We start from the raw sequence: 12969 nt of genomic DNA, 5'->3' as shown, positions 1-12969 counted from the left end.
CATTGGAATTATAAAGGTGGAAAGTGGATCCTACATTCCTACTATTTGTTAGTGTCGGCGTACATTTCGAGAAATACAGTTTTTGGTTACTTATAACATGTTTAGATACCACAGTAAAAAGTGCTTTTATTTCTCCGGAAACATGAGTCAGAATTAAAAGCAGATATAGAAATTAAAAACAAAAAGATTTACCTTTTTTTCTTCTAAAATTCATTCTGCAATTATGTACCTAAACTAACTTCAGACTTTCTTGTTCTTAGAAATCAAAAAACAACTTCTTCAATAGTTTCCTGATAACTTGTTATCCCTCTGGATCCTCCTTAACTAAGTGGAAATATCGGTCTGGATGAAGTTTTTAGCGACATATTCACATGTCAAGAATTCGGCATGGGGTAATTTATTTTTTTTTTTAATTGAAACTTATATAGCTAATACAAAATTACAACATCTTCACCCTTCCAACAGTTCTGTCACTTGTAATTTTCTATCAAATTTCTTTTGGGTAATAGGGATCACTAGATAATTAATAACACATATTTTATCTCATTCAATTCGACATTTTCTCCTTTGGAGGTTTATAGGATACCGCTTGACAGTTCTTGTGGTGGGGAAAAATATGAGCTTGTCATCTTCGGCCGGAGCCCAGCTGCACGTACGCATGACCAAAAGGTGTTAAAATGGTTAATCAAGGCTTTCGCTGAGGTCATAGGCCCCCAAAGAAAAGAAAGAAAATTAGTACCTGAAATGAGTAACGAAATGGTGGATGAAAACACAAATTTCAACTCTCGAAAGCTCGTATCCCGGACATAGCCGCGGACCTCCTCCAAATGGCGTGAATGAGTTACCGTTCCCAATACTAGACATTGATGCCAAATCGCTCTGCTGCCATCTCCAAGGATTGAACGAACGAGATTCTTTATAGTTGTCTTGGTGCAAATGCACAGCCCTGAACGACACGAAAACTGTCCAACCCTTCGGGATCGTAAAACCTACGTAGATCGATTTCGTTTAATCCTAGGTTAGATTATCGTACAAAAACAATTAGGAGAAATGGTTGCAAGCTGTACCTTTAATAGTGACATCGGCCGTTGTTTTCCTAAACACGCCGCTTATAATGTTAGCAACCCGCAGCGTCTCATTTATCACCTGATTAATTAGCAGGAAAGACAATCGAATCACCCTCTTCTTGCATTAGGAAAACTTGGCGCAAATATTCATTAGCTTTATAGTTATGGACTTAATGCCTACACATTGGGTAAAAGGAAGAGATTTGTAGTCGCTCCATTGCAGGGAGCCCGAGTAACCCTTTTCTGCTGCAATCTTTTCGTGCTCCTCCTGATAAACAGTAAGCAAACAACAAATCTACTCAATTAAAATCATTGGATGATGATACCAGTGACTTGAATTTCAGTGTTTTTGTGGTGAAGGGGTAAAAAGGTCATGTAAAAAAGAAAAGAAGCAAAATGTTTTTTGGGATGTTTTTATTTTTCTAATCAAAAGGTTTCAGGACCATTGTACAGTACCAGTCGTTGGAACTCTGTATGTCTCTGTCTAGACTGGCGAAGCCATGATGAAAGGGTATTGTATTCTATTCTTTTTTGATGGAAAATTTATTCATCAAAATGGGAATGATGAAAGCTTTCTTTGTCGTGGCAGTGTCGTATACCATACGACTCCATTCCCATTGCTGGTGTTGCCTTCTCGCATCAATGACTCCATTGACACAATTATTTTCGTCGGTTTCTTGATTGTGTTGTTCCTCTTTTTTGTTGTTCTTAGGTCCCATCCCATGAAATGCAGACACTACCCTGTGCACGAGCGGTAGGCCTTATTTTATGTTCTTATCGGAGTGTTGGGTATGCATGACAGTACTCAATGCTGAACTGTTCGATTTCGTGAAATTTGGTAATCCTGATAATATTTTAAAGAAATTTTTGATAATCCTAACAGCATTCAGAAGTGATTTGTGGTATCTAAATGCTAAATTGATTTCTAAATATGGTACCAAAGAAAAGGTAACACTTTATACCGTTTCGATAGTATCTGAGAAGTTATTTTGACTTTTTGAAGTCGAAAAACTAGAAGTTAGTTTGGTGATAAAATTTCAAAATTACTTTTAGAAACAAAAATGTTAACTTCCTACTAAACAAAATATTTTTGCTTCTCACTATTGCCATTGGCTTCTATTTCTGGAGCTTCTGATTGTGATATTCAAACACCCTCTCAATTTTTCAGTTATCATTTAAGTGCACGTGGAACAAGAAAATTCGAAAAAAATGAGCCACCAAAGTGAAGGGAGAGGAATACCTTGAGTTGAGCCAAAGCAAGAGGAGTCTCGGTGAGAAACTTGACAACAAGAGTCATAATGGTGGAAGTAGTTTCGTAACCAGCTACTAACAAAGCAAGCATGAAATCCACAATCTCCTCATCACTTAACCCACATTCTTCCTCCAACAAAGCTTCTAGCATGTCTTTATTCTTCTTACCACCACCACCATTACTACTGGCAATATTTTCTTTCCTTCTGTCCCTAACCACCGATAGAAGTGACTCCGCTACTTTCCTTCTGGCCTGCATTATTCATATGAGTCGATTTCTTGACACTGGTAAAGTTAATGGGTGATGCCACCAGTGATCTGAGTTCAACACTCGGCATCGCCAAATATTAGTTTAAAAAAATGAAAAGGATTAAGTAGTAATTAATTACTTTGATGGCTCTGCCATAAGTGGTGAAGAAAAAGGGAATAGGAACAGAAAAGAACCCCTCAATGAGAAGTACATATTCTTTTCTCAAGTTTTCTGAATATTCCCCTGGATCAATACTCATCAGCTGCTTCACTGTCAGTTCAAATGTTATCTGCAACCAAAAAGAAAAAACAATTACATACATAAACCGGGATTAATAATAATAATATACCGGTGGTACTCGGGGTAAAAAAAAAAAAGAAACACCAGGACCCCTCCTTTGGACCACCCAGTACCATGGCATGTACAAATTCTGTGCCACCATTGGGTCGTCCATGCGTCAATTGCCATGGCAGGGCCTGCTGGTTATGAATCGGCCGATTTCCCACCCGTATCCACTCATCATAAAAAATGAAAGATTTAAAAATGAACCATGTTGATAGTTGGTTACCTTCTTAGCTTCATCTTGTAGTAAAACATGATCATTCCAAGAGTTCAAATTGAGTTTAACGAGTCGGTTAACGTCAACAAGCAAATGATCGCGAATGATACTCGAGTTTGCGAAACTCATAGTAAGCGAATGCAATTTCTTGTGAAGATTTCCTTTTATGATCAACAACGAATGTTTTCCCAGCAAGTTCGTGATAGAAGAAGGATAACTGCTTTCAAACAATCTCCCTTCGTTTTGAAGTATAAACCGATTCACGTCAGGATCGGTTGAGAAAACCGTCGGTTTTCCGAACAAATGCGTCGTGAACACGTTACCGTATCGCTTGACACGTTCGTCGATGAACGGTTCGGGGTTTTCAGTCTTGTAAGCTGATATGATCTGTAGGCTCTCTCCTATGAATGGTAAGCCTAGTGTTCCTGGTGGGAGTTGAAGTTTTCTTGATGAGTTGAACCGAAACCAAGAACGGAAGACGAAGAGGAAGATGATGGTAATGAGAGTAATTAGACTGGGAGGAGTTAGCAGTGAAGATGGAATGAAAGTATAATACTCCATTTTAGAAAGACTTGTGTACAGTGTGAGAGGGAAATGATGATAGAAAAAGAGAAATGAGAAAGAAAAAACATGTATGGGGTATAAATAATGAGGAGGCATGTCCAAATACAGAATACGGTGCTTTAATATCTCTGACTCATTAAAGCGTTTTGTGAACAGAGACTACCACATGTTTATCAGGTGTATATAGAAATCGGTGCACGTCAATTTTGAGTCAAAAATGTAAAAATCTCATGTAATTGCCGGTCAACTTCTTAAATGGCTGGTATCACTATAATACATTGGTAAATTTATTGGGTGATTACGTATCTGAATTAAAAACTTGATGCAGAATATGGTGCTGACAGGTTTCCAAGAACTCAAGTCTTTTTTTTTATCAGCGAAGAACTTGGTATGCACAGGTTTCAAATTCAGGTCATCAGTATTATATCATTCATCATATAGACTTTTTTACCGTCACATCAGCAACACCAAATTTTTTTACCTATAAACGACTTTTGGCAAATTGTCTCGGAACGGGCCTCAATTACTTGATTCGGTAATCTAAGCTAGACTTTGAGTAAATCATCTAAGGCTTTTTTTTTTCTTTTTTTTTCCTAATGATTTTGTTAATCTTGGTTATTACTTATTATAATCTTAGCGGCAGTCAAAGAATTAAAAGCTAACCTATTCGGAGATAATAATATAGTAGTCAGGTTCAATTAGATGTTTTATGGGTTGATGTCATGTGATATAGGATGTCTAGAATATGTGGTGGAACCACCACTTAAATCAAAAGTGAGTTGAACTGCGGTAGTGCCGAACGATAAACGGCTAAAAGTTTGATTAATGTTGAACACCTCGTCACCGGAGCTTAGTAGTGCATTGGTCTCAAAATTATTGCTTTAACCCCTGCATCCCTGTCTTTTATATTTTTAATACAAAGGGCTTTCCGAAAGTTGTGATTTCTTCGGGTTTTAAAATGGATAATATAATTGGAGGATGAAACGAACTCATGTAAGGTTATTATTCTTACTTTCCATCACTAATGATTAGATCTTGTGCAATTTAAGCAGGACTATTATACAACTCATTTGCTTTGGATGCACCACTTTGACAATTTTTCTATGTAAACTTTCTCTTCGGAAGAATAATATGTAATGTTAGACGTTGTGCACAAATCTACTCCATCAATATCCAATAAGCCCGTACTAGTGCTGCAAATCCGCATAAAACATATGGGCCTTCCTGATTGAGCATGTGAATGATCTCTCTCTGTACAATCTCCCTCTACACGACTCATTCTATCTCCCTCTTCCTAAATTTCCTTCCGGCGGTGCAATTTTTTCTGGCCATTGGCTTGTCGTCTTATGCATAACGTCTAGTTTCGATCGGAATTTTCTACCGGAATTCATGTCTAAGTCCTAATTTCCTCTCCGCCCTTTCTTCCGGGTGCTTCTTCTCCATCCTATGCATGATTCTTAACAGATATTCTATCAATCATGTTTCAATCCTCATACCCAATGTCTGAATCCAAAGATTTCACTGATATTCCGACAACACCTAATCTTTTTAGCAATCTCCATCTGACCAGCAATCCGAAAGATATAATCAACACAGAAATCACTCATGTCACAATCCTTGATCAAATCACAGAAGATTCAAGTCTAGAAGCTGGAACTCCCCCTTCCACGAATATCAAACACCGCCTATTTTATATGGGAATGGACCTCAGTTACACTCAGAGATGTCTATGTACATGTCTCAAAAACAATGATGCTAATTTACCTGCTTTATCTGATATTTTCCAAATTGAAAAACACAAACTCCATCACCTCACTACTCTGAAGCAGTACATATGCAGAAATTTCAAACAACAAAAGCAGCTCTGGCTAGTATCTTTGGAAATTCTCTTTATTTCTTATCATCTCAATGGGATCTGGAAACTACACAATCTCCCCTACATCCTGCAGTATCACCGGAAACACCTAAACAGGTTTGATATGGTATGTTTCTCTCAAAAGTCTTTCTATTTTGCTATGTGTTACTATCCTGAGGTAATACTGCAATCTTTGTTATATATTACTCAATCTCTCATACACCAATCATGATCATCAATCAATAGATTAAAACATATCAACCTGTATTCTATTTCCATTTTCATGAAACATGATTTAATATATACTATTTTAAATTACTGATTATGCAATCAAGGAAACAATAGTCTATATAACAAGCATGATATCATTCTATGGATAAACTGCAAGGCCATGTTCAAAATGTTAGTCACAAACATACCCTTTAAACTTGAAATGGTTTATTTGTCCTTAACTTTCATGCATCAACATAAGCATGAAATCACTACTAGTAGAATAAATAGAACAAATTGTGTTCCAAGAAACTTTCACAGAGGCAGTAACTCAATGTGCAAAATGGAAAAGCCTCACACCTCTCTACATTTTGTTGCAATACTTACCATCTTAGACAGAGTTAGTCTGTCCAGGTGCATCAGTAGACTCTTTTGCAGGGACAGGTGAAAATGGATTCCATGTACAATCTTCACTTGGATTAGGATGAGTAGGCTCTGTCTCTGGTGCTGGTACTGGTGCTGGTTCTGGATCTATCTCATCATGAGGAGGATTAACTTCCCCATACCCTGCATTTGCGATGGCGGCCACTTCAGTAACAATCCGACCAATTATAGGACTAAGCATATCCAGCTGGAGAAATACACAGAATGAGGTGGAATGGGAATATTTGCGTTCTCTCGAATTGCTGCTCTGACAGGTGTAGGCATTGTCACTGCATAGAATCCATGCCGCACCCCTCCATACACCACATATCGATCACCCACCAGCACAACACCTTCATTAACCACAAATCGACCACGCCTAGGATGAGTAGCAAACACAAACCAACCATCATCCACTCCCCATACTCTATCATCATTTGGAAATGGAGCAGGTCCTTACTCTATTTGGCCTCCACCAGACACCAGTAGGATATGTCTCATTCCTGACATCAGAACTACCCCCACTTCCACTTCCACTCTCAATTTCATTAACACTATTTTGAAACACATGATTTCCTTCACTCTGCTCAGAAGCAACCCCATCTTCACTACCAGCAACAATTTGGCCATTTGGAGGAAGGGTGGAATCATCAACATCTACCTAATTACGATTGAACCCATTTCTCATTTCAATAATTATAACCAAAACATCTTAAGGATTATCAAAATCATGCATGTGAAAGAAGTTTACCTGACTGGAACAAGGAAGATTAAATCTCGGCCTCTTTACAACATATCCATACCCTGGAGGGATTTGGTCATACAGTTGCTCCAACTTCACTCTTCGATTATGACGCATGTTAGCCCAATGCCAATTGAAGTTGCGGGTGTATTTAACTGCTTCTCTGCCATTTGGGAAGGCAATTCCATATGGCAAACCGATGGGGAAATTAAGATTGTATCAATCCTGAGTATGCTCCATCAGAATCTCTGGTGTTTCTTTTATTATTCCATCTTCACAATACAACACTCGAGGCATGTTTCTTTCTTTTCTCTGACTATGGTAACTGTTCTTCTTTGTGTTTCTGCTCTGAAGAAACTGAATGAGAAAATGAAAAGGTTCCTCTCTATCCGCTTATTTTATGTTATGGAAGAGCAATTGTCTCTCCATCGCAGCCGTCGATTGAACATTTCCAATATAATTTTATTACGAACTATTGCACTAGACAATTTAATCAGACGCAACCGTGTTCTGTTAAGTATACTGGCTTAATGGCATGGAATGTTATCTATGCAGTATCAAAAAACTAGGTCGTTACTATACTTCTAGTCAAAAGAACGACACACTACAATCCAACAGCTCCAAAGCGGTCACAGGTAAAAAACAAACTTTGTCTCCCTATGCTTACTATCTTTGTTATCACAGGGTAAACCACCAAGCACCATTAGCCATCCAGCGACTTCTCAAGCATGAATCCACATCGCCACATGTGAAAGTTGTACGTCCCTAATCAGCCAATAAATATCACTTATGCTACATCAACATCATCATTCTTAAGCTACAACAAAACTACACAGGATCTAATGATTTACTCAGTCAAACAAAAGTTGATAGCAAACAAAACATTGAACCCGTGAATTATTTTCAAATTAAAGCCTGCAATCTTCCCCCCATTTCAACAGCTATCATACTCACCCTTTTCAAATTAGTGAACATTACATTACTCTATTTTCATCCTGATCTGCAAAACCGATTTCTACTCTATTATGGCATCTTCTTCAAACACACCTTCACCTTGCATTGATAAGATTGTGAACAAGATGAACACTGCTCTTACTATCCCTGAGGATTTATTCCCCAAAATTTTCATCAATTCTGAAAATATAAAAACCAAGCAACCTCTTGATTGGAAATGGTGTTTCATTGGAAAGCTTTGTAGTAACATCTGCTTCCAGACCTCTAGAGTCAGCACTTTCATCAATACTCACTGGGAACTTCAAAGTAGAACGGAAGTAGACAACTGGAACAAGAGAAGAAACTACTACATACTCAGACTCACTCATGAAGAAGATTATTCAACTTTGAGAAATGGAGGAACAAGAGGAGTTTTTGACAAACTTATGGTCTTAGTTGGTGTCCCTGTAGGAGGTCCCGACTTGATAGATGAAGAACTATTCAAAAAGGTGATGATTTGGTTACTCGTTAAAAGAATACCATCACACATCATCCCTGACATTCAAGGCATCCTCAAACCAATTGGAGTTTACCAAGATGCTAAGAAAGCTTATGGTAGGGACAAATTTGAAAAGAACCTAGAGGTAAAACTTACAATTGATGTCGCTAGACCTCTTAAATTTGGTATTGAAGCTTTTGAAACTACTACTACCTCACATTGGCTTGAGTTTTCTTATGCTCTCAATGGAATAAAGTTTTGTAAAGTTTGTAGAATTATGGATCACCCTAGCCCTCATGTCCCACACCTCCAAACCACTTTCAATTCCATTATAACAATCTCCCAACACCTCAACCAGCTCCCCCTTCAAGAACTCAACAACAAAAAATTGTGCAAGCTGGAAAGAAGATTATTCACAGACCATACTCTGATGCTGATGCTACAACTGAATTTGAGATAAAAATGAAAATTGCAAAAAATTTGGAGCTTGAAAAAGCAATTTCAAATATTTCCTCTTATTCAAAAGATCCAGTCACTTTTGGAGCTCAACCATCAACTACTATGGAAGCAGATACACCTCACCCAGATGTCTTAGATTGCCAAATCAGGAACAAAAAGCTGGTGCTCTATAAGAAAATTGTTGGAAACTACAAGAAAAACCTCCCAAGAATGAAGGCTGCTGCAAGAACCAAAAATTCCAGTACCTCTAAAAATGACCAACATCAAGCTGTGGATCCTTATGGCATTTTCCCAAACTCTCCCCTACTAAAACCTTTCCCCTTCAACACCCTCCAAACTCTTGCTCAAATTAAGGAAAGAATGGAGGTTGAATAAGCTAAAAAGAAAAAGGAAGCATGGAAGGCAAAGAAGAAAGCACATGTATTTGAGCAATCTACTTCACCAACTCCCCTGCTCACTATGATGGATACCAAAATAAAGAAACCTCTCCAAGATGAGAATGACATTCACACCAATTCCTTTGACTCTGACTACCTCAAAATATTCAAAGACCAGGATGATAACTCTGCAGTACCTCTGTTAGAGCATTGCTCAGTCGAACTCGCATGTTGCTATCTCAAGCATGTTTGTCAATGTTAGTGATCAAAACTATAAGTTTTGATTTCTAGCCTATTTATAGATGTCTCGGACTAGGATATAGATAGTGTAGTTGATCTTAGATCTCTCGGCGTTCATCTCTTGAAGACAAAGAACTACTAAGGGGATCTTGTGGAACTTCTTAGACAAAAGGTATGTGGAGACTTGAACTCATCTATCACTTGGAAAGTCTATTTCTACTATCTCTTATATTGAGACATAAGGCGTGTTAAGATATAGTTTTCTCTATACACATTTGAGATTTCGAGCTGAGTATATCTCGCTTACATATTTCTCGAAATATGTGTTGGTAAGCTTTCGCTTCGACCAAGTTCATCTTATATCATGAGAAAATTTCCGAGTAACATCTTACATGGTTTGTGTGATACAATCATTTGATGTAGGCTTGGAATGTTTCGATAATGATTATTTCAGTATCTTGAAAATTGTTTTGATGTTAATAGTGTGTGAAAACGGCTATTGTCATTATAGAAGAATGTTTCAATGATTGAAATAAAGAGTTGATGATGTAAGAATATTTGGATATAAGCATATATAGTGTGTTCACACATTAGTGTATAAATACATAAACCGGGAACCAAGAGTATGCATATGGTTGTATACGAAAATGGTGAAGGAGACAAGATAAGTATGCGTACCCGTACGCATACTGGCGGAAGTTTTCGTAACCGAAAATATTTGCTGATTTTGGGAATTACAAGCTCCTAAGCTAGTCACCATGGCGGAAGTTTTCGAACAAAAAATTTTTGTTGAGATTGGAAACTTAACAAACTCAAAATCCGGTTGCTTAAGTACGCATACCGGTACGCATACTTAAGCTGGTTACTTTGTCAAATCGGTCAGTTCATGAACTTAAACATTTAAATCATAAGGAATGCAATCTTTGCAAATTGTGGATATAATTTTCATGATTGATTCAAGTGAATCATATCGATTTGGTTTCGATTGTGTTTTATATGCAATAGAACAACTCTTTAACTAGTTTCATTTGAGTCATTTGAACTAGTTATGGTTAAGATGAATAAGGTTGATATGAGAGTAATGATATGGCTAACATCAGTTAACTATTTGTGAACCAACCTGGTGTACACGTTTAGGTACGGTTACATAAACCTAAATGAGGGTACATTTCATTTGTGTGTAACAAGCTAAGTTCGATCTAACGGTTGAAAGATATTAGCTTGGTTGAATCAGGTTTTTCATCTAACGGTGAATATTGAATGCTTAGTTATCAAGGTAACTTGGATTGCAAACCCTGATTTGAGAACTATATAAAGGAGAACTCTAGCAACTGGGAAACCTGATCCCCACACCTCATGTATGTTACTAGTTGCATAACTAGAGTCGATTCTCCTTTAACCTTAGGTTTCTTCTCGAGACCTTGTAGGTTAACGACTTGAAGACTTCATTGGGATTGTGAATCCAGACCCAACTATTATCTTTGTAGTTGTGTGATCTGATCTTGTTGTTTCAATCGTGTTGAGTGCAATTGAAATAATTGGCTCGAGATTATATATCTCCGATAGGCAAGATAGAAAAGTAATCACAAACAAACTTCGTCTCATCGGTTGTGATTCCACAATAACTTGTTTCGCTAGTCGATTAAGTTTATTGTGAGGTGATTGATAATTCTAGGTTGTTATTCGGGAATATAAGTCTGGGTTATCAATTGGTTCATGTTCACCTTAATTTATCAAAAGACGGAACAAAAACTCTTGGGTATTTCTGTGGGAGACATATTTATTCAATCCTATAGACTTTTCTATGTGAGACAGATTTGTCTATCAAGTATTCGACTTTGGGTCGTAGCAACTCTTGGTTGTGCGTGGGATCAACTAAGGGAATCAAGTGATAAGCATGAAAGTGCGACGTATTTTCACCCATAAATACATTAGCTGGGACTCTTTTTATCACTAATAAATTTATTTTAGTTGTTTTTGGAAGAATAAGCTCTTGTGGAGAATTGGCTCGAAAAAACTGTTATTTGCACCCGGAGGACACATGTTATTTGGACACTCGATGTTGGTTAAGGGGCACCTCAGTTACTAAGGGGCGTCCAGTTGCTAAGGGCCACATTCCTTACTATTTACACCCCATAAGCCAAGTGCTAAAGGGACGCCAATACAGGATTAAGGGGGAGTTCATCTTCAACAAATTCAAATTTCAGTTTTGGCGGGAAAATGACAGCAGAACTAGGGTTTCAGTTTTGGAGGTGTTTGGGTGAGACTAAATGGCTGAAATAAAATGGGTTTGTTCCTAGGGCCTAAACAGAGATGGTAATGTGCTTTGTTTCAATTATATTTGGCTGGATAATCACCGATTGATGAAAATAGAAAGGACGGAATTTGGCGGGAAAGGATTGAGTCCCAACTGCGTATTTTTCAGGGAAGATTTTGGTCGAGATTTTGGTAGTGTTTGACTTGGATTTGGATTCAGTTCGACCTGTTTCATCCAAACAGGGAAGGTAATCAAATTGGATTCGTAAAGAAAGGAAAGAGAATGAAGGTCTCGTAAAACAGAGAAAAAAAGATATCAATTATTTTGTTTGAATTTCTAGAATTAATTATGGACGGTACGTGAGCTGTAAAAGTATATATTCTCACAGGAATGATATCTATTAAGAATGGGTGAGATTTGAGGATTCAGGATACGTGATGAGATAAAAAAGGGAGTGTTTGGTGAAATAGAGAAGTTTGGAGTTTTTCACGGGATTCCATAAGATTTATACGTGCCCTGATCGTGTTTGAACTTTGCTAGGCTGCAAAAGGAGCGTGTAGAAGGTAAACAAGGAGATGTGACAGCAACAGGAGTGCGAGGAGAAGAAAAAAAGGGAAAGAATATTCCTGTGACTGCAGTGAATTAAAGAGAGGATGATATGAATTTATTGCGGAAGATTTGGTGCTGCTGAGGTATAAAAAGGGTCCTGAGATTTTTTAGAGGGACATCGGGAGTTTGGGGAGAAAAATAGAGAGTTGCAGAGCAACTTCTCTGCTGCTGCAGAGAAGAAGAAGAACAACAAACTACACTTCTGGCCTGTCGTTTAAAATGTCACATGTTCTTAGCTTCGCGACAGTTCTTCTCGACAGTTTCCATATATAGTTTTTCTGTAACAGCAGCTTCAGCAACAATATTTGAATTTCATTGTAAAGATGGACTCTGTAACACCTATAAAGTGTTGCAAACCTCTGTTTTATTAGTTTTCTCCAATAAAAACACCATTTGAGCTATGAATTATATTATTACGTGTGTTTTCATAATGAGAAGCTAAACCCCTGCACTGGGTCGATAGAGGAAGTCGAATATCATACGAGGGTGATTTTATTCAATTATTTTTATGACTAATTGCACAGTTATTTAATTGAATTATGATTATTATTGAATAGTTGTCATTTCAATTGATGGGTTATGCTGGCTTAAAGGTTTTGATATCCCATACTTTAGATATACAACCATTACTTTCGAAATCTACTTTAGGCAATGAATTAGAATCAATGAAACTT

The 12969-nt window shown here is 37.5% G+C and overlaps 1 protein-coding gene across 1 annotated transcript; it reads right to left on the bottom strand.

Moving 5' to 3' along the window:
• Positions 1-240: 240 nt before the first annotated feature.
• Positions 241-3717, bottom strand: LOC113313306 (cytochrome P450 90A1-like). The gene is made up of 7 exons (XM_026562059.1): positions 3137-3717; positions 2708-2857; positions 2308-2571; positions 1249-1335; positions 1068-1146; positions 740-989; positions 241-646 (listed from the first exon to the last, which is right to left on the bottom strand). The coding sequence occupies exons 1-7, from the start codon at positions 3686-3688 to the stop codon at positions 544-546; spliced, it is 1485 nt and encodes a 494-aa protein (XP_026417844.1). The 5' UTR covers positions 3689-3717; the 3' UTR covers positions 241-543.
• Positions 3718-12969: the final 9252 nt, after the last annotated feature.

This window comes from Papaver somniferum, chromosome 9, assembly GCF_003573695.1.
Source record: "Papaver somniferum cultivar HN1 chromosome 9, ASM357369v1, whole genome shotgun sequence".
Classification (NCBI taxonomy): Eukaryota; Viridiplantae; Streptophyta; class Magnoliopsida; order Ranunculales; family Papaveraceae; genus Papaver; species Papaver somniferum.
This window is presented reverse-complemented; position numbering and strand designations above follow the sequence as displayed.